This window comes from Symphalangus syndactylus, chromosome 3, assembly GCF_028878055.3.
Source record: "Symphalangus syndactylus isolate Jambi chromosome 3, NHGRI_mSymSyn1-v2.1_pri, whole genome shotgun sequence".
NCBI classification, from domain to species: Eukaryota; Metazoa; Chordata; class Mammalia; order Primates; family Hylobatidae; genus Symphalangus; species Symphalangus syndactylus.
Genome location: NC_072425.2, coordinates 109,074,525 through 109,096,070, shown reverse-complemented (window position 1 = coordinate 109,096,070; position 21,546 = coordinate 109,074,525). Strand labels below are relative to the sequence as shown.

Genomic DNA, 21,546 nt, shown 5'->3' with positions numbered 1-21,546 from the left:
TTCAGGAGAAAGGCTTCTGAAGTAGCTGTGCAGGTCAGAGAGAGAAATTCAAACATACAGAGAGGGATAATGCTGACCTAACTGCACTAATTTTGTCATAGACACTTTAGTTGATATTTAGGGTATAACATGACAATCAGTTCTCCGTAACTGCAAGAAAGCAAAAAAAAAAAAAAAAAGGATTGCCTCTAACTTGGGTGGTTGCAGCCTACTTTCCGGAGGCTATATGTAGCTGTGTGAGAGCATAAATCCAATCCATTAACTAATTAAATAAACCAGTGCTCAACAGGGCATGGGATTTCATAAGAGCCTTTGTTTTCTTGTGACAAAAAGGTCAAAATCTACTTTTTATTTTTTTTTCTTTAAGAGATAGTGGCTTCCTATGTTGCCCAGGCTGGACTCAAACTCCTGGGCTCAAGGAATCCTCTCATCTCAGCCTCCCGAGTAGCTAGGAATACAGACACGAGCCACCATGCCTAGCTGGAAGTTAGACTGTATCTGCATTCCTGGAATAGTAAAAGCAAAGTACGGGTCAGCTGCTTTCGGTAAATTCTAGCCCATAGCTCCCAGTCAAGTTCCAGGAAGCCCCCTATAAAAAAGATTCTGATATTAGTACCAGTGTTTAATTCATGTCATGGCCTGACTTAAGTATAGGTCGTTAAGTGTAAGGCCAAGGCAGGGGCTTGAGTGGTTTGGAGCTCATGACTGTTCCACTTGGAATTTATCCTGGTGTATGAATATGAATCTATCAATATTTTTTTTCAGGTGGCTTCCCAGGTCTCCCAACACTTTTACGGAAAAGATACTGTTTAATTATTTATATCAATGTAGAAACATAAAGTCAAATATATTTGTTTAGTAGAGTTGAAGAGAGCCTAGAAACACACTCAAGAGACATGGAAACTTAGCATCAGATGAAGATGGCATTTCAAATCAGAGTTGAATGGATTTTTCAGCTTTGCTGAGGTATAACTGAAGTGTACTAAACTGCACATATTTAAAACATATAATTTGATACATTTTGACTCACAAAACCATCACCACAATCAAGATGATGAATATATACATCACTCCCAAAAGTTCCCCTGTAGTCTTTTGCAGTCCTTTCTTCATGGCCTTCTTCATCCACCCACCCCATCTCAGTAACCAATGATCGGCTTTCTGTCACCACAAATTAGTGAGTACTGTCTAGAATTTTATGTAAATTGAATAATAAAGATTTTACTCTTTAGCTTCTTTCATTCAGCATATTTTGAGATTTGCTCATGTAATTGCATGTATCAATATTTCATTATTTTGTATTGGTGAGTAATATTCCACTGTCTGAATATATCACAATGTACTTTTCCATTCCATGTTGTTCTAATGACCATTGGGTTACTTCCAGTTTTTGGTTACTCCAAGTAAAGCTGTTTGAACAAGTACAATTATTTGAATAGACATAAAGCATGGCAATGTTAATTTCAATGTAGAATTCAAACCAAAATGTATTAACTACAATAAGAGAGAGCTTTATATTGCTGTCAGCCAAAAAGATACAGGTCAAAAGCTTTCATATAAGTCTTTACAACAACTTTCCATTGTTGTAAAAGATCTATCCTGAACAAAACACCAGGCCCACATAATTTCAAAGTTCTGCCAAACTTTAAAGAACTGATCATTTCCACAGTTTTCAAACAGTTCCAAAACATAGGGAAAAAACAGTAAGCTTCCAAATTATCTTGAGGATAGCACAGCCCTGATCCAAAAACCTGACAAAGTGGCAATCTCCCTCCCCTATTAAAAAAAAATCAACGCACCAAAACTTTCATAATAAAAGGTAGGATCTGTAGACCAATCTCCCTTATGAATACTAATGAAAATCTAAGTAAAATATTAGTAAATTGAATAGGGCATAGGTTTTCAGTAAAAACAAAAAGTGATATGCAGAAATCCACTGTCATTTATTAAAGGATTAAGAGATTATTTTTAAAGGATTTTTTTTCAAAAACCATCTTTCATCCCTGATTTAAATAAACCTCTTTGTGAACTAAGAATAAAAAGATATCTCTTCAACCTCATGATAAATAGGTTAGCTGAGACTTTGTTTCTTTGTATTGTTCAAAGACTTTTACAATGATTATTACCACAGAATAAATTCATTTCCACGGTAAACTTTTAAAAGAAAGAAAATTACGGTGGACAGAATTTGAAGGTACCTTGACAGCTGGTAAAAGTGGCACTGGGATATTCAAAATGGAAATGAAAGAATTAGCATATCATCATACTAAAATTGTTCATAATTAACAAATTCATGTACAAAAGTTCATTAATCTTCAGACAATATTTCTATTAAGGACAAATAAATCCCAAATACTGATCAGAAAAATAGTGAAACTGAGACAGAAAATGAAATTCCATCAGTGTATCTTGTTTCTTCTCAAAATCTAATAACAATACAATCCTGCTATTCTACCTCGCTTGTGACAAACTTTTCCTGAACTGTATAACAATGGACTATTACCAAAGTTTGTGACTAGGGTTCTGCATTCTCTACTGGATCTCCACGAGATGGTAGCAAGTAAGGAGGTATTACAGACTAACAAGGAGCCAGTAGTCAGGGTTTTGTTTTTTTATAGGAAAGCTGTATTGTTGGATCTTTAGCCATTGACCATGTACCTACCCAGCCTTAGAAATTATTTAAGGGGAGAAATTAGTAGTTTAATAACCCAATAAACCCATCTATAAATATTCACTTTTAAAATTCCTTCCTGCTAAGTTCATCTGGAAGAAACTCATTTTTTTTTCCTTTTAATCTGTGATATTATCCAAATTCTTGCAGTTATTTGAAAGTGCTCAAAATTATGGCAATAATTTAGAATGGTTTCCATTAAAAAATGAAGTTTTACAGATCCATCTGACATCTGGAGAATGGCAAAATGCAGCACTCTTAATATTTATATTTTCTAGACCAAAATTTTAAGTTATAAAATATACCAACGATTAAAAAATGGTAGTATGCATTAACACTATGGAATACTGAAATAATCTAGGTAGCATTTTCAAAAAATTGCTAATGTACTAAAATTTACTCACTCTGACCAATGGTGACAAATTATGGTTTATCCAAAGAACAGAATTTCATGCAGCCATTAAAAAATCATGTTATAGGTGAATACTTGATTCTGTAATTAGTTACTGAAGAATACTTAGTATGTTTAGGATCTATTACACTAAAAAAATTATAAAATAGTTTGTTTCAAATATATATGCCACTCATCTACTCACAGTACATGCATGTATGGATGTTTCTACCAACAAAAACAATAGGAAGAGTCACCAAAATGTTAATGACCTCTGAGAGATAAGATTATAGTTATTTTCTTTTGGGGGATTTATTTTCTATCTTTTCCCATCATAAACATGGATTTTTTCACTCATGACAAAATATTACTGAAGATTTCTATAATTTATTTTTTGAGACAGGGTCTCATCCTTGCCCATGCTGGAGTTCAGTGGCACACTGCAATCTCAAACTTCTGAGCTCAAGTGATCCTTCCACCTCAGCCTCTGAATAGCTAGGACTAGAGGTGTGCACCACTATGGCCGGCCTTTTTTTTTTTTTTTCTAGTAGCAATGATGTCTTGCTAGTATTACCCAGGCTGGTCTTGAACTCCTGGGCTCAAGCAATCCTCCCACTTCAGCCTCCCAAATTGCTGGGATTACAGGCGTGAGCTGGGATTACACACCTGGCCAATATTTCCATAATTCTATTTTTAAAAAAAAGAATTGACCCTCCCTTGATCAGACTCAAACCTTAAAGTACGACATGTTAATTGTGCCTGACAGGCATTATCTGTTTGTTTCTCCAAAGTTTTCCTTCCCCCATTCCCTACTGCCCAGTGATCAAGTGCTGTACTGTACTTCAGTGCAACCCACATTCTCTCTGGCCACTTGCAACTATCGTTGCTATACCATTTCTCATCAGCACAGCTACAATCCTATGATCTGCTGATGTCAATAAACTATTATCTCTTCTACCCACCTCCTTCAAGTCCCTTATGAGCTTGTTAGATTCCAAAGCAATACCTCAGAAAACACTCGCATACAATTCAGAAGACTTAAGAAATCAATACTTTAAGCCATAACAATAAAATGTATTCCCAATAATACTATTGTACCCATACAATGGAATATTACTTGCCAATAAAAATGAAATACTAATATGTGCTACATGGATGAACCTTGAAAATATGCTAAGTGAAAGAAGCCAGTCACAAAAGACCATACTGTATGATTCCATTTATATGAAATGCTCAGAATAAACAAATTTATAGACACAGAAAAGATTCATTTTTGCTTAGGGCTGGGGGAACAAATGGAGGGAAATAATGGGGATTCACTAACAGGTACAAGGTTTCTGTTAGGATTGCAAACATATTCTAAAATTAGATTGTGGTGATGGTTGCTGCTATGGTTTGACTATCCATCCCCTCCAAAACTCATGTTGAAATTTAATCCCCAATGTGGCAGTATTGAGGTGGGGCCTTTAAGAGGTGACTGGATCATAAGGGCTATGTCATCAGAAATTGATTAATCTATTAATGGATTAATGAATAGGTTATCACGGGAGTGGACTGGTGGCTTTATAAGTGGAAAAGAGACCTAAGTACATTAGCACTCGCCATGTGATACACTGTGCCGCCTCAGGACTCTGTTCAGTCCCCACCAGCAAGAAGGCTCTCACCAGATGTGGCCCCTCAACCTAGGATTTCTCAGCTTCCGTAACTTTAAGAAATTCATCTTCTTTATACATTTTCCAATAAATTATAAATGTATTATAAGCAATGGAAAATAAAGTTGCACAACTCTCTCTATATATATATAAATTGAACTGTGTCAGACTTGAAATAGGTAAATTGAATATGTGAATTATGTATAAAGCTGCTTTTTAAAATACTATCTTTTTATTATAGCTATCACTGATTGCATCATTACTATGTGCAAGAAACCTTAGAGGTGCATTTTCATTTGATTCCTACCAACTCTGGAAGGTCAATTTCTAGTGTTACAGATAAGAAAAACAGGTTCAGTAAATTTAAAACATTAACCCAAGTTACTCAGGAATGGTGCCCAGATACACCACTCTAAAGCTCTTGCTTTCTAAATTATGCCATGCTTGCCATCAAATAGTTAACCAAAGATAATTATAATAAGAGTATTGTTGAATATATAAATGGCCTTAGAAAAGCAGACATACTGTTTTTATCAATAGTAGGAATTAGGTTTTTTGAGGCATCACTGATAGCAAATGAGGTTTAAAAGGTTGAGCACCATTATGTTATTTAATTCAAAAACCACATCTAGAAAACAAATGCCTCTGGAAAATAATTAAAATTAAGGTCATATAATTTGTCTCATGTCTTTCAGTTTATGTCAGAGCTAGACTGTATCTTGAAAATACCGACATTATCTGATTTGTCATTTTTAAGTCAATGCCTCTGAAAATTACTCTTTAATATTAGCTGAAATGCCAACAAAATGCACAGAAATGATTACCATTTCCTTAAACTATATTAGGCAAACATATTCTTTTATTTAGATTTTATTATTCACATTTAGCTTTTTATGCACACATTTAAGACTTTATAAACACTAACATTAGCGATTCCAGAAGGGTAGGTAGATTTTTTAAATATAATTACTCTTATAAAAGGAAGAAATACAGACTTAATACTAAAGGACTGTATTTTGTGACTTCACCTATAATGCAACTAATCATCTACTTAGTTGCTATGTTAATCTATTTGCTTCTTCAGCAAATTATCACTGACTCAGTGGTTTAAAACAACACAAATTTACTATCTTATGGTTCTGCGGATCAGAAGTTTGACATTGATCTCAATGGGCTAAAAAGGTGCCAGCAAGGCTGCATTCCTTTCTGGGGACTCTAAGGGAGAATCTGTTTCCTTGCCTTTTCCATTTTTTTTTACAGGCCCCTTCGATCCTTGGCTCAAGGTGTCTTCCTCCTTCAAAGCCACCTTTTAACTTCCTTCAAAAGTAGTCATCTTTCTTATACAGGATCACTCTGACCTCTTTTGCCTCCCTCTTCAACTTTTAAAGACCCCTACGATTATATTAGGCCCTCCCAAGTAATTCAGGATAATCTCCCCATCTCAAGGCCCTTAATCACTTCTGCAAAATTCTTTTGCAATGTGGCATAACATATTCACAGTTCCTAAGAATTAAAAACATTGGCATCCTTAGGCCAATCTGCTTAACTTTTTCAATTTAGCTTCATATTTTTTTTTACTCCAAGATAGAAGAGTGATGTTTAAAGTACTCAAGTTACAGCCAGCATTTACCAATTCTTTGATTCGACTTTTTAAAGTACTTATGCTTGAATCCAAAACCCGAGGATTTTCAATTATTTGTGAAATGCTAATGTTTTCTTCCATGAGGCAGTCTATTTTATCATTAAACTTTTTCTCTGCCAAGAAGATCACATCTGGATAGCTTAAGACAAACTTCTGTACCTCTTCTTCAGTACATCCAAGAGAAAACAGCTTCTCTTTGATGTTTGCATAGCTTCTTCTGGCATAGTCATTGGAAAGGTCTAGGATTTCAGCTCCTGGACCACATATCAGAACGAGCAGTTCCTCACTGTTCAAATTGAAAGTTGACTGTAAGAATTCAATGTTAGCTTTCACCCGCTTGGTGCTCTGAATTAAGATAAAAGGGTTTTTAAAAATTATCTTCCTGACAAAATCTATGGGATCATTGTGACCCAATGACAAACTGGCTGCCTGCAAAAATTCAACCATCTGTTTATTCAGATCAAGACTATTGGAGAAGGTACGAGGGGCATTGGTCAACAATCGACAAAGGCATTTACGGGTCAATCCAACTGAGTAGAGGAACTTTATATTATTCTCTAAGTTTAGGTTGTTACTAGACCGAAAAAAGGATTCAGGAGAACGTTCCAAAATATTTACAATTTCAAGATCTGATGTCACAATCTTTCTCCACAGATCCCACCGTTCTGAAAGATTCTCGGGAGTACGTGTTATTGCTCGTGGATATCTTGATATGATGCTAGCAATCACTTCTTTGCTAGCTCCTTTGGAAAGAAGGAACATCTTCAGGTCCTGCTCATTGGTAGTCATCCTATGAAAAACTCCAGGCTGTCGTTTCCTTGCCATGTCAATATCTACTCCCATAGTAAGTAAGTTGTTCAGTAGGTCCTCATTTTTCAAAGGCTCACTGTCTGCATTATGACACTTCACACCAAAAAGCCTAAATGAAACTGATTTGAAGATGATTTCTGCTGAAAATCGGGTCATCCAACATCTTGAACCAAAGAGAAAGTTATTTCTCATATGCCAGAGGTTTCCTGGTGCCATTATGGTTAGGTAGTTCAAACCTTTTGAAATGCTGTGTAAAACAACACATAAAATATTACACAAATGCATGTGTTAAACAACTAAATGACCATATTATGATCCTATGAGCATCATGGTCATTTCTATGAGAATATACCTTCAGCTCCAGCTCTCCAAAACTGTGTTATTAAATAAATAGTAAAACTACAATTTATATTTGTCTTAGCCTTTGAAAAATTCTTTCTACATGTTTTATAATATAAACAATATGATTGTACTGTAAGACATACATAATCAATAAACAAATGTACATGTATCACTGTCTCTCCCTAGCTCACTGCTTCTGTTACCTGTAAGCACAGGGCTGCTTCCATTGTTAACATAAAGAAAAGCAGGATGGGGCACCATTAGTGCCCCAAAATTGTTCTTGCTTTTTTCTTGCTCTTTTTGTTTACCCTTGCCTGCCTTGGCTATCTAAAATCAGTTGACCCTCTCTATCTCTGCTTTGTCCTCCTGATTTCCAAACTTTTTTTTTTTTTTGACACAGGGTCTCACTCTGTCATCCAGGCTTGGAGTGCAGCAGCACAATCATGGCTCGTTGCAGCCTCACCTCCCTGGGCTCAGGTGATGCTTCCACCTCAGCCTCCCGAGTAGTTGGGACCACAGGAATGCCCCACACGCCCAGCTAATTTTTCATTTTTATTTTTTGTAGAGACAGCATTTCACTATGTCACCAAGACTGGTCTCAAACCGCTGGGCTCAAGTGATCTGCCTGCCTTGGCCTCCCAAAGTGCTGGGATTACAGGTGTGAGCCACCATGCCAGGCATGGCTTATTTCTTATAATGACACTTTCACTTCTGCCTTATATTTCAATTTTCCAGGTCTTTGACCTTGCCCTGCCCATAGATACTAGATTTCTTTGCCTCTGGCCTCCTGGTTTTCAAACTGTAAATCTAGCCCTGAAAACCAACACCTCAGATTAATTTCCATCTTGAACATCTTTTTCTAAATTCCTGCTACCCTTTATATCCATGCTACCATTAAAGCCTTAATTTTTCTTAGCTTATATAGACCTCTAGTCAACAGCTCTTGATCACAATCTCCATCTCATTTGGTTTACCCTACCATTCCCTACGTTGTAACCCAATAATTCCAAACCAATTTTCATCTTCAAAATGATCTAGTTGTGATATTAAATCCACATGGCCCGCCACATGTGAAACTGTGCTGAAAGATGGCATGTAAACATTAAAACGCTACTTTTACCATTCTCCCCTTCTCCATCACCATATTACACAAGACTAATTCTGGGCTGTTTGCATCTGTTGCACCACACTTTCAACTTGCAGCTTCTAGCATGTGACTAAAACCTCAATAACTCATTTTCCTGATCATTTAGAAATGGGGCTCAAAACATACAAACTTATTTATAATCATAATCATAGGTCCCTACTAAAATGAGCATCTCCATTTATTAGAAATATTTTATGAGGAAAGCAACAGAAAAAGTGTTCTGTTATTCAACCTTGAGGAAAGCAACAGAAAAAGCGTTCTGTTATTCAACCTATCTAATGATTTGTTTCTAAGCTACTTGTGCCTGAGTCATATAACAGTACATATATATTTTTTAAACTGTACTTTTGCCTTTTTAGAATATATAGCTGTAACAAGTTCGTGCTTGATTTCTAATTACTTACAATGGGCTCTTACTTAGAAAAGGCATTTCTTTTTTCTCCTTCTCCTAATTAAGCATAAAACAGAAAATAGAGATAGATGATTCCAACCCACTATTAACCTCTTTGGGCTAAAGATACTGCTTTCAAGATCAATTTCAAAGAAAGCCTCTTTGTGTCTGTCCTTTCAATTACTCCAATTTTTAACTAGAACTTGATTATGCCTACAGGCAGGGAACATTCCTGTGGCTCACATAATCTACAGATTCTCACAGAATTGGGAAAAGATTCCAAAACTATAGAATCAAGTAATGTTCAAAGCCAAATGCAAGGCACTCACATCAAACAACAAAAGCACATTTCAGACTGACCCATACTCTACTGAGCTCACTATTCTTCACTTCTCCATAATACCACATACTACTCTGTAATTACATACTTTTCCAAAAATGCATGAATTTAGAAACTTTAAAATATAATTATCCTTCTAACTGAAGAAGGAAGGCTCTACCTTGCATAGTTCAACAGCCTGTTCTCTCTTCCAGATGCTCGAGTAACCTCTACTGGAACAAAGGGGCAGAATGCATCAGCTGGAAATCAGACCAGTATTTTCTAGAGAGGTCCAAGACAATACAATGGGATGGAGGAAGAAAACAGTAAAACTACGATTTATATTTGTCTTAGCCTTTGAAAAATTCTTTCTACATATGTTTTATAATATAAACAATCTGATTGTACTGTAAGACATATCTAATGAATAAACAAATGTACATATATTATAGGCATATTTTTATTGACAATGTATACAATCAAAAAAGTGTGAAGACTACTACTCTAGACAGTGCACTTTCTTGAGACTATTAGCATCATGGTAAACAGGCTGAACAAGCCACAGAATGTTCAACAGAAATTCTATTAATAACAAACTAAAAATAAGTGAAAATGTATGCCAAAATTCCTAACAAAAAGTAACAAATCTATAAACGTTTCTGAAATCTGTCACAAGTAAATTTCATGTCTTGTGTATAACTCATCCTCCATGGAATTATCTTCCACACAAACTAACATGCCCCAAACTTGAGTATCTTTCCCAGTCCCCAAATTTGCCCTCTTCTGACTAAAGATATCATTATCACAATCACTATCCTAAGAGTCATTTGTGATAAAAATCTAAAAGTGAGCTTTGCTTTCTTCCTCTTCCTCAACTCCAGTCATCAAATCATGTAGACTCAACTCCTTTGGCATCTCTCTGACATCCAACCTCGCTACTCTTTGTAATTCTCATTCTGTTACAAGTCTTCATTCTCTTTTACCCAGCCTGTAACAGCCACCTGATGTGCTTCTCTGACATCCATCACTCAAAACTGCCACCATACTGATATTTGTACAATGATGTGATTATGTCCCTCATTCTCTGATTAAAGACCGTCTGTAGCTCTCCCCAAAAAAAACAAAATCTTCAATCTTTTTCTAGCTACCTTTTCAGTTAGTTCTAATTACCTTACCATCTACTTCTAACTACCTTTCCAGCTATCTCTTCTATTCTACCACCTCAATACCTAGCACTATCACCTCTCAAACCTCTGATCCCAAACATCCTTGCCCATTCCTGTCTCCCTGTCTTTGCTTAAGTTGCACTTTCTTTTAGAAAGGCCCATCCTCCTGATGCCTATCCATAGGACAAGGTCCCATTCAAATATAATCTTCCCTCAAATCCTTAACTTACCTTAAAATACTAACCACTGAAATCAACCATTTGTTTTATGATAATTTATTACTAAGGAATCTAAAACTAAGCTTTCTACTTATAGAAAACAAGAGCTGAAATGGACTTACAACTGGCAACTGAAATTTGGTCTTGATTACAATACTAAAATGCATAAATTTACTCTAAAAATGACATGTAGTCTCAGCTAAATCTAGAAATGTCTTGATGACAATACTAAAATGCAATAAATTTACTCTAAAAATGACATGTGTGGTCTCAGCTAAACCTAGAAACAGTAATTAATAATATTGACTGTTAATGAACATATGAGGAAACAGAGGAAATTCTCAAATATTGTTAATGGACCAGAATTTGGCACCAGCTGCCATAATTTTAAATGTTCACAGCCTTTAACTCAGCATTTCCACTTCTTGGAGACTATCCAGAGGGGAAAAAAGGGGCCAGGGGCAGTGGCTCACACCTATAATCCCAGCATTTTGGAAAGCCAAGGTGGGAGGATTGCTTAAACCCAGGAGTTTGAGACCAGCCTGGACAACAAAGTGAGACCTTTATTCTACAAAAAATCAAAACATTAGCCAACTGTAACAGCACACACCTATAGTCCCAGCTGCTCAGGAGGCTGAGGCAGGAGGACTGCTTGAGCCCAGGAGATCGAGGCTGCAGTGAGCCATAATCTAGCCACTGCACCCCAGCCCGGATGACAGAGTGAGCCCATCTCAAGAAGAAAAAAAGACAAGAATATGTGTTTGTTATGAAAAAGGATGACCAGGCCAAGCACAGTGGCTTCACCCCTATAATCTCACCACTTTGGGAGGCCAGGAGTTTGAGATCAGCCTGGCCAACATGACGAAACCCATCTCTACTAAAAATACTAAAATTAGGCATGGTGACACATGCCTCTAATCTCAGCTACTCAGGTGGCTAAGGCACAATAACTGCTTAAACCCGGCAGGCGGAGGTTGTAATGAGCTGAGATTGCACCACTGCACTCCAGTCTGGGTGACAGAGCAAGACTCTGTCTCATAAAAAAAAGAAAAGAAAAGAAAAAGAAAGAAAAAGGATAGCCATCATAACATTATTTGCTATAACAAAGAAGAAGAAACCCAAATGGCCACCAACAGAATAATTAATAAATTGTGGTACATCTATGCAATATACTATAAAGGTGTCAAAAATAAAGGCCGATCTACTGCAATCAAAAGATGTCAGATATTCTACATGACAAACTGCCTAACAGTATGGATAATGCCATGTATATTAAAGGCGGGGAGGGGGATGTTAATATATACAGAGGGGGGAAGTGGAATGACAGTTATTCCTGAAAGATTATTAGAGGCTTCTTCTGAAGTATTACTTCTGAAATACTGGGACTTTAATGAACATGTGTTACTTTGCAGTCAGACGAAAAAATTTAAACCAGTAAAACCGGCCTTTGGTGTGAAAAACAATAGAAAATACAAATTATCTGTATCTATTTTTCGGTTTCTAGCACCAAAGAAGTCACACTTCAAAATTCTCCATGATGCTTTCTTTACTCTTAGCAACGGATCTCCACTCAAAATACTCATAATATATCTAGTAGGGTAAATGAACATCTAAATAGCCTAATACAAGAAAGTTAGCAACCTTCCTCATGTACAAATTTCAAAAATGGTACCTATTCAAAAATTGACTTTGATCTATTTCTCAAATAGATTTTTTAATTAACCAAAACCATCATCCAAAGGGCTAACGTTCAAACTTAACAAACACACTGAAAATCTCTATGCTTGTAGTATGAGCGGTCTGAAAAAAGATTTACGTTCGCCTCTGCCCCACAACTAGCCTGTTAAAAAGGCTGTTAATGGAAATAACTAATCACTGGCCCTAAAATACCACATTTCAGCTGGTCTTCTTTTGATACAGCAAGCTAAGTTTGGAGATCTTTACATGCATTTCTCACCTTGTTTGTCTTAAGGAAAGGCTCTGCATCCCTCCAGAAAGGCTGGAGAACAGCTGTCTCTAGAAATGACACACACAAAAAAAGGCAAAATATTTCAGGTCTTCCTAATACAAAGTAAGAGTTCTATCCCAGCTAACGTTCTCGTTGCATTATGTTCTCGTGAGACGCATTACTTCTTGCAAACAACATTTCTCAGACATACAGAAAAGAAAACGGCAAGTACATGCCTACATATGATGGGAAAAGGTAGCGGAATCACGAATATGTTTTGTACCAAAGCTAAGTGCTTCATATACATTGTCACGCTTTACTCCCAAACAATTTAAAAGGTAGGCATAAGCCTTAAAATTACAAAATCTGAAACAGCGCCGAGCTCCCACACTAGCCTGCCTTCGCTAGCTGAAGCATTAGGGTTCGAACCCAGGTGGGTCTTTCTTAACTCAAAACCAAGGTAATTCCACACCGAAGGCTCTTTCCATCCCTCTTCCTCCTCCAAGGACAACTCTGCAAGGGGCTGCACTGTACAGCAGTCACCCACACCCACTTCTTAACAAAAAGAAAGGAAAGCACAGGCTCACCACCTTCCCAATCTCACCCTGAACTGCACCCATCCGCTGTAGATGGCTTTTACTTCCGCCCCTGGGGTCCGGAGCGGCTAGGAGAAGCGGAAGTGGAAAAGACTAACTTCCGGCCTCGGGTCGCGCGCAGAGGTGACGTCGTTGGTCCTGCGCCCCCTCGTGGCGGTACTTCAGCCCTTCGTAGCCGGACGCTAGGGGCCTGGCAGGGGGCAGCAAGAGACCGCGGTGAGCGCGGGGTATTGAACGCCCAAGACGGGTTTTGGAGGGCGGGGTGGGGCCTGGGACTCCCAGTCGCCTGGGCAGATGTCCGTGGGGAACTGTAAGGCATCCTATAGGGATCCTACAGGGGGCATCCACTGCCGGCCGACGACACGTAGTGGGAAAGTAGCTATTATTTACATGCATGTTGCAGTTTTTGATAATGCGGTTGCTGCTCCTAATGTGACTAACGCGATGCCGATGAACATCTCGGCGTTTTTTGGTGCAGGAAAAGCGGGTGTAGACTCTGTCTGTTTAGTCCCAGATTCTCTTCCTTTCATGAACTACCGTGGAAATCCTGGAGTGTCACTGGCTGGTCTGAATTCAGCATCCGCCTTCAGGCTGGGAATCAATTCTAGTATACTTCGATTTACTTATTTGCAGCTCGAATTCAAATATGGTTCTTTTGACATTGTGACAGGTTTGCGCTATTTAAAGAATGGAGGCAACCGAAACCTCATCTCCACAGTGGATGCGTTTTTCGCTGCCTCCCGAGGCGTTGCCTTAAGCCACGCGGTCCTGTCAGCCTCACCTGCCTAGTGATGGTGACAGTGGAGAAGATAAAGCTTCAATTCAAGGCACTTCTCCTGTGACCATCAAAAGAAAGATAATATCTACATTAATGAATTAATTGTATCTGTCGAGTTATCCTCAGGAGACGATGGTGATTTGGTCCTTAAAAAAACACAGGATCAACAGGGTTGACCCTGAATTCTACAAAGAGGAAAAATTTCAGGCATTACTAACTCCTCCATTTACGAGCCTAATGATATAATTTTCTGGCCGGGTGCGATGGCTCATGCCTGTAATCCCAGCACTTTGGGAGGCCAAGGCGGGAGGATGGCTTGAGGCCAGGAGTTCGAGACCAGCCTGGCCAACATGGTGAGACACCATCTCTACAAAAAGTACAAAAATTAGCCAGGCATGGTCACAGGTGTCTGTAGTCCCAGCTACTCGGGAGGCTAAGGTGGGAGAATCACCTGAGCCTGGGAGGTTGAGGCTGCAGTGAGCCGTGATTGTGCCACTACACTCTAGCCTGCGTGACACAGTGAGACCCTGTCTCGAAAAAGAAAAAGAATTTTCTTTATCCCTTTTTTTTTTTTTTTTTAGACGGAGTCTCACTCTGTTGCCAGGCTGGAGTGCAATGGCGCGATCTCGACTCACTACAACCTCTGCCTCCCGGGTTCAAGTGATTCCCCTGCTTCAGCCTCCCGAGTAGCTGGGAGTACAGGGGCGTGCCACTATGCCCGGCAATTATTATTTTTTTTTATTTTAGTAGATACGGGGTTTCACCATGTTGGCCAGGATGGGTCTCGATCCCCTGACCTCATGATCCACCCACCTCGGCTTCCCAAAGTGTTGGGATTACAGGCGTGAGCTACTGCAGCCGGCCTGTTTATCCCATTTCTATGCCAATGAACCAATTACGTTTTACCATCACTCTTCCCCTTTGACTACTCCTAGTTGGGTTGTTGTTGTGACTTTGTTTTTAATTAACTCTGTTTTGTTGGGTTAGAAGGATAAAGATTTATCTTTGGGAATTTAAAATACTAATAATCAGTCTATCTATTAAGTGAAACTACTTACTGCAATTCCTTCAGTTAAAAAGTAGTCCCAAAAGGCCGGGCGCCGTGGCTCAAGCCTGTAATCCCAGCACTTTGGAAGGCCGAGGTGGGCGGATCACGAGGTCAGGAGATTGAGACCATCCTGCCTAACATGGTGAAACCCCGTCTCTACTAAAAATACAAAAAAAAAAAAAATTAGCCGGGCATGGTAGCGGGCGCCTGTAGTCCCAGCTACTTGGGAGGCTGAGGCAGAAACATGGTGTGAACTCAGGAGGCGGAGCTTGCAGTGAGCCGAGATCGCGCCACTGCAGTCCAGCCTGGGCGAGAGCGAGACTCCACCTCAAAAAAAAAAAAAAAAAAAAAAAAAAAAAAAAAATTAGTCCCAAAAAATTGGAGATGGCTTTTAAAATGTGAATTTCTAAAATTTGTATTCCTTCTGCATGGAAGGAGCTCCTATGTCTGAATTAATATTATTATATATTATGTATATACACACACACAAACTGCTTTACAATCGGCATGTAAAATAAAATTTAGAGATTAAATTAAATAAAATAACCTTTGAGATTATTGAGCCCCAGCCCTCTCATTTTACAAATGAGAACACTGAAACCCATAGAGTAGGACTAGCAAGAGAACGCATGTCTTACATTTTCTTTACCAGTAACTCTAAGATTTATACCACATACTTTGTTGTATTGACTTAGCTATCAATAATTATTTCAGACTTACTTAGGTAACATCACCTATGTTGGTTTTTAGTGATATTTTGTCGGTAAAGGCAGATTGGTTCTTTTGAAAATAAGTTCCATATTTCCCATCAGAAATTTTCTGACTACAAATCTATTTTAAATGCATATTATAAAATACTGAAAGTATAACAATAGAAGTGTAATAATGGTTGGGTTAGGATGTTGTATAATTAATTAGGTTTCTTTCTTATTGTATTTCTTCAGTGATTTTTGAAATGTCATTACCTCCAGTAAGAGAAATGACTACTGCTTCATCAACCTTTATGATGTTTTACAATAGGACCTGTATATACTTTGCCTGTATTTCATTTGTTTATTCAATGAACATTTTTTCAGCACCTGCACATTCCAGGTCCTGTTTTCAGGTTAGGGGATATAGTGGAAACCAAGACAAAGCCCCTGCCTTCTTGGGTCTTATATGTAGTGGTGGGTCTTACTCTCAGCCTGAATGTCTTCTCCTCTACATGCCTCTTCCAACTCCTTCCCCAGGACCATAGCAGACCCACGTCCCTACCAAGTTGATGTAATTAAGAAAAATAAAGTGGCTGAGTGTAGTGATTCACACCTGTAAACCCAACACGTTGGACTTAGATACTCAGAAGCTGGGCTGAAAGTCAAGTCTGAAGACAGAATCTGTGCTGTATTCAGAAGTGCCTCTGCCTTTTATAATTAAGAATTTTTTGACTGTGCCAAATGTGCCTGTTCCTCTGCCCTGGAAGTGTCCTTCTTGCTTCATGCAAATAGATTTCTGGCAAACCACAGCCGCTCAATTGACCATTCATTCATGTTTGAATCTCAGCAAGCCCAATTAAGGTCAAAAATAAAGTGTCCCTTCATTCCTCCCACCCTTACCTTCAGTTAATACAACACTCGCAGACTCCTGGATTCAGTAGACAAATGCCTGCCCCACCCCCACATCAACTTCACAGACAGAGCTGCTAGCTTCCTATGTGACTTACTTGAGGGCCCTCGGAGGAACATCAGGTCTCTACCCAGGACTCCCTTATTCCATTCTCTTGCCTGCAGCTATTTTGTTTGCATAAAGCATAAAATGTCTCCCAATTGTTCAAGGCTAATTAAAGTAGTAGATAAAGTTACCCAGAGAGTCTCGGGTTAACACTTTGTTGGCAAAAAATAAAAAACATTGCTTAATTTCCCCCCTTTTCACAATTGCTTTTTAACAATTTAAGATTTCTAAAGATTTTACTTCAGGCAACTTTATTTCTCTGAAGTATGCTTAAAGACTTCGTGAGTCAGCTTTCATGCTCCCACACTCATTACCACAAGGGTCTGTGGCAAAGAACTGGATACTTAGCCTAGCAAATTTGCTGATTCCAGACCTGGTATGAGAGCAATTCCCATGGTAGTTGGATCAGCCTGACAGAGTTGGCCAAGAGCAACACAATAATCATTTGAGATCCCATTTAGCCTCGTGAGTTTAAGTACCTTTTGGACTGTTTGATCCTACTGTACCAAACCTTCAATTAATTACCATGAAGTGATTATTAGTCATTGGTAGAAAAATTAATCTCAACAGAGAGGAGGGGAACAAACATTCACAAGATGAAATACTATTTTCACTGTCCGAAACTATTTTCCTTTCTATTTAAGGTGTTTCTTGAAATTCCTCCTTTAGAGATTTATTCCTCGGTATAAACTGTGCTGATTTAAAATTGCAAATGTATTTGAAAGGGAAAGCATATTAAGCCAAAGGTCAGCAACCTTTTCCTGTAAAGGACCAAATAGTATTTCAGGCTTTGTGGGTCACGTACTGTCTCTGTTGCAAATTCTTTTTTTTCTTTCCATCTTTCACAACCCATTAAAAGTATGAAAACCATACTTAGCTTGGGGGCTGCTGGGCCATGGGCCATAGTGTGCTAAGACCTGTGTTAAAAACTATAGTGAACTACTCACATATAACTTAACTTCGTTTGTTGATTACTATATTAAAGACATCCAAAAACTAGGAATTTTAAGAGAAAGTACATGGAAAGAAAAATAATATTTGAAAACATTTATGTAATGCTATCTGCCATGCACAATTCTAATCATTTCACCTCTATTAACTCATTTTGTTGTATAACGGAAGTAATATTATCTCCATTTTACAAATGGGGAAACTGAAATAGAGACTATGTGACTTCCCCAAGCTCACGCAGGTAAGGGAGCCCGCATTGCAAGCAGGCTCCAGCGTCTATGACTGTATTCACAATGCTATGCTGACACTCAGGGAGACATAATACTTTAATTTACGTTAGAAAATACAAATAAGAAAGGGGCAAAAGAATAATAATTTCACTTATAATTCCATCACCTAGAAATAACCACTATTTATATTTTATTATATTATTTTGGTTTATATCCTTCCAGAACATATGAAAGAATATTAGCCAAAAGAATACAAATAAAATATATAAACTAAGTATTTTAGGCGTTGTGGGTGACATATTGTGTAACTGTAACTGAAGCTAAGTTACAGTTATATGTGAGTAGCTCATTATAGTTTAATGCAGGTCTTAGCAGACTATGGCCTATATACATATACCTATAGAGTATATCGAATATCTTTATTCAACCCTATGAGGCAGGTATCATAGCTTTGCAGATGAAACTGAGGCTCAGATGAATTAAATGACTGTGTGTCTTAGTCCATTTTTGTGTTGCTATAAAGGATTACCTGAAGCTGAGTAATTTATAAAGAAAAGAGGTTTAATTGGCTCACAGTTCTGCAGGCTATACAGGAAGCATGGCACTGACATCTTCTCAGCTTCTGGTGAGGGCCTCAGGAAGTTTACAATCATGGTGGAAGGCAAAGGGGGAACAAGCGTCTCGCGTGGCAAGAGGGAACAAGCGGGGGCAGGAGGTGCCATACACTTTTAAACAACAGGATCTCACAAGAGCTTACTCACTCTTACAAGGACAGCACCAAGAATATGAGGAATCTGCCCCCATGACCCAAACACTTCCCTCCAGGCCCCACCTCCAACACTGGGGATTACATCTCAACATTGGATTTGGAGGGGACATCCAAACTATATCAAGGCTGTACAAGAAGCTTGGTGCCAGCATTTGCTTCTAGGGAGAGCCTCAGGCTGCTTCTACTCACAGTAAAAGGCAAAAGGGCATGCAAAGATCATGTGGCAGGAGAAGAAGTGAAGGATGGGGGATGCCATGCTCTTTTTAACAACCAGCTCTCATGGGAACCAAGAGAGACAACTCACTCATTATAGCACCAAGCCTGTATCCCTCCCATTATGCCCTACCTCCAACATTGAGGATCAAATTTCGACATGAGGTTTGGAGGCTCAAATAGCCAAACAATAGCATTATGTCAGGATCATAAAGCTAATGTTTGTGAAACCAGGATCTGAACCCAAGCTATTGCTTCTAGAACCTGTACTCTTAACCCCTTGCTTATACTGCATTTGAGATTATACTTTGTTGTATAAAAAGTCCTTTTCACCTCAAGCTTATAGAGAAGTGACCTTGTTCTTAAAAGTCCTTTACACTTCAAGTCCATAAAGCTCAGGCACATATATTTTCTTCCAGTACTTTCATTATTATTTTTCTTGTTTTTCCTTTAAATCTTTGAATCATCCGGATTTTATTTTGGAATGAGCAATGAAGTAGAAATTTATTTTTGTTTCTTTTCAAAATGGCTAGTCAATTGTCCTAACATCATTTAATGAATAGTACTTTATTTCTCCTTTGCTTTGAAATACTACTTTATCATATACTAAATTATAAAGTAATCTTTTATTATCATTTTTGGATGACTGCATTCCAGTTGTGGAAGATATTACTCAAAGTCTGTTGTGATTATCTAACTTAAGTGTTGATATGAAGAAAGGAAAGTAGGTTTCAGCCTGATTTAAGAATTTTCCTTTCTAGATTATTTTTCTTTTTAAAAAAATTAAAAGGATTTGGTTAACCATATTTTGGTTCAAACTTTCTAGTTGTTATAGAAGTGTGAAAAATGCAAACTGAGCTCGAAGGAATATTGAATATCTTGTCCAACCCCCATTATTTATAGATAAGGAAACTGAGGTCCAAAATGGTAAAAATTATTATTTAACAAATAATGTTGCTAGTTAGTGGCTATTACACAGGATTCTTTCAATTGCAGGTGACAGAAATGCACCTCAAGCTAACTCAACCCAAAAGGGGAAAGAGCACAATTATTTTCTCCTATGGGAAAAAGGCAGAGATGTCCTCAGGCACGACTGAATCCAGGAATTAAATTAGATCCACCGCTCTCTCTGCATCTCATCTCAGCTTCCCTCTGTACGTAGTCCTAATTTTCTCAGGCTCTCCCGTGCAACAAGGTATGTATGGCTACCAGTATCTCTAAGGCTGCAACCTTTTAACTGGAAACGTAAAAGAATGAGAGAAATTCTAACTATTAGTCTTTGAACATCAAATCCAAAATGAATATTCTGATTAGCTTCTTTGAGTCATATGACCATCCCGTTATTTTGGAGGTGGGGTGGAGGTGGCAGGATATAATGTAGTTGACAGTTCCAGAAAAACCATCTGGAGTTGGAGAAAGGAAGTTAAGGGAAATAGGAGCTCACTATTACTAGCATGAAGGAAGGGAGGTTGGACAGACAAAAGCATCTACTGTCCACCAGGGCAGCTGGAGACCCTGAATTGGAGTTGGGGGTCTTTGATCTTTCATTCAATCATCTTTGCATTTCTCTATTTATTCATTCAACACTTAGTTACTGAGCAGTCTATGAGGATTGTATTTAGCTGCAAGCAACAGAATCTCCAGTCAGTGATGGCTTGCATAGCAAAAAGTCTAGAGATAGGAGTTAATTGTTCACATTGTTTTCTAACACCATGTAGTCTCACCATTTCTCAAGCACACCCTTGCGCTTCCTTGCCTCTGGTCCTTTGTTTGCTCCTCTTCTCTCATCTCTACTTGTTAGTCACTTAACCCACAGGGCAATATCGTCTCTCCCTGAAGCCTTCCCAAATCCACTTCTTTCCCACTTTTGTATAAATCAGAATAAATATTTCCCACTTCCATATGTATGTAACACTTTCTTCAATCATTATAACACTGAATTCATTCTACCATGTGTTAAAATTAATTTGTTGCATACGTATCGATCTTCTCCACAGTTAGAAATTCCTTGAGGACACAGACTTTTATCCATTTTTGTGGAATACATGTGTCAACATCCTCCATCCTCTGTCTCTGCCAGCTATACATGCTCCCTGCTGGAGCTAGAACCTAGGACCACTTTGAGTTCTGCTAAAGTAAACCACATCACCTATAAACATTAGCGAGCATTAGTGAGTAATATAGACTTCATTGCACGTTTGTCAAGGGGTTACATATCATACCAAACAGAAAAACAACATTGAGATCTCCTGTTAAACTCACTGGCCCACATTTTCTTCTTACTGACTGATTGGTCCTCAGGCCTCCAGACTCCCCATTATTTTGTCCCAATTCAGCTGTGCCCTGACCCCATCTTCACAGTGGCACCCCCAAACCCAGTATGAGGCTCAGCAAAATAAAGTTTCATGTAGGTAACAGGCCTTACCCTTGTTAGTGGATAGTGGGGATTTAAAATAGCAGATAATATTGTATTTAGTAATAGTTAATATTTTTTAAGGATTTATTATGTGTAAAGTACTACTTTCCCTGAAAGGCAGGTTTTATTTCCCTGCAAGGC

The 21,546-nt window shown here is 38.2% G+C and overlaps 1 protein-coding gene across 13 annotated transcripts in view; it reads right to left on the bottom strand.

Annotated features, from left to right (window-relative positions):
• The window catches only part of MTERF1 (mitochondrial transcription termination factor 1), a 494,830-nt gene extending 481,454 nt beyond the window's left edge, over positions 1 to 13,376 (bottom strand). For 6 of the 13 annotated variants that reach the window (XR_010120073.1, XR_010120074.1, XR_010120075.1 and 3 more), the window contains exons 1-3: positions 13,302 to 13,358; positions 12,707 to 12,765; positions 9,547 to 9,647 (exon numbers count right to left, since the gene is read on the bottom strand). Coding sequence is in view for 5 of the 13 variants with exons in the window: in XM_055272755.2 (XP_055128730.1) it covers positions 6,243 to 7,413; positions 12,707 to 12,765; positions 13,285 to 13,317 (1,263 nt within the window). In the remaining 8 variants the exon portion in view is untranslated. Of the gene's footprint in view, positions 1 to 5,555; positions 7,414 to 9,546; positions 9,648 to 12,706; positions 12,766 to 13,284 lie in introns of those variants that run through there. The other 7 variants (XM_055272760.2, XM_055272761.2, XM_055272758.2 and 4 more) reach the window with 7 other exon arrangements.
• Positions 13,377 to 21,546: the final 8,170 nt, after the last annotated feature.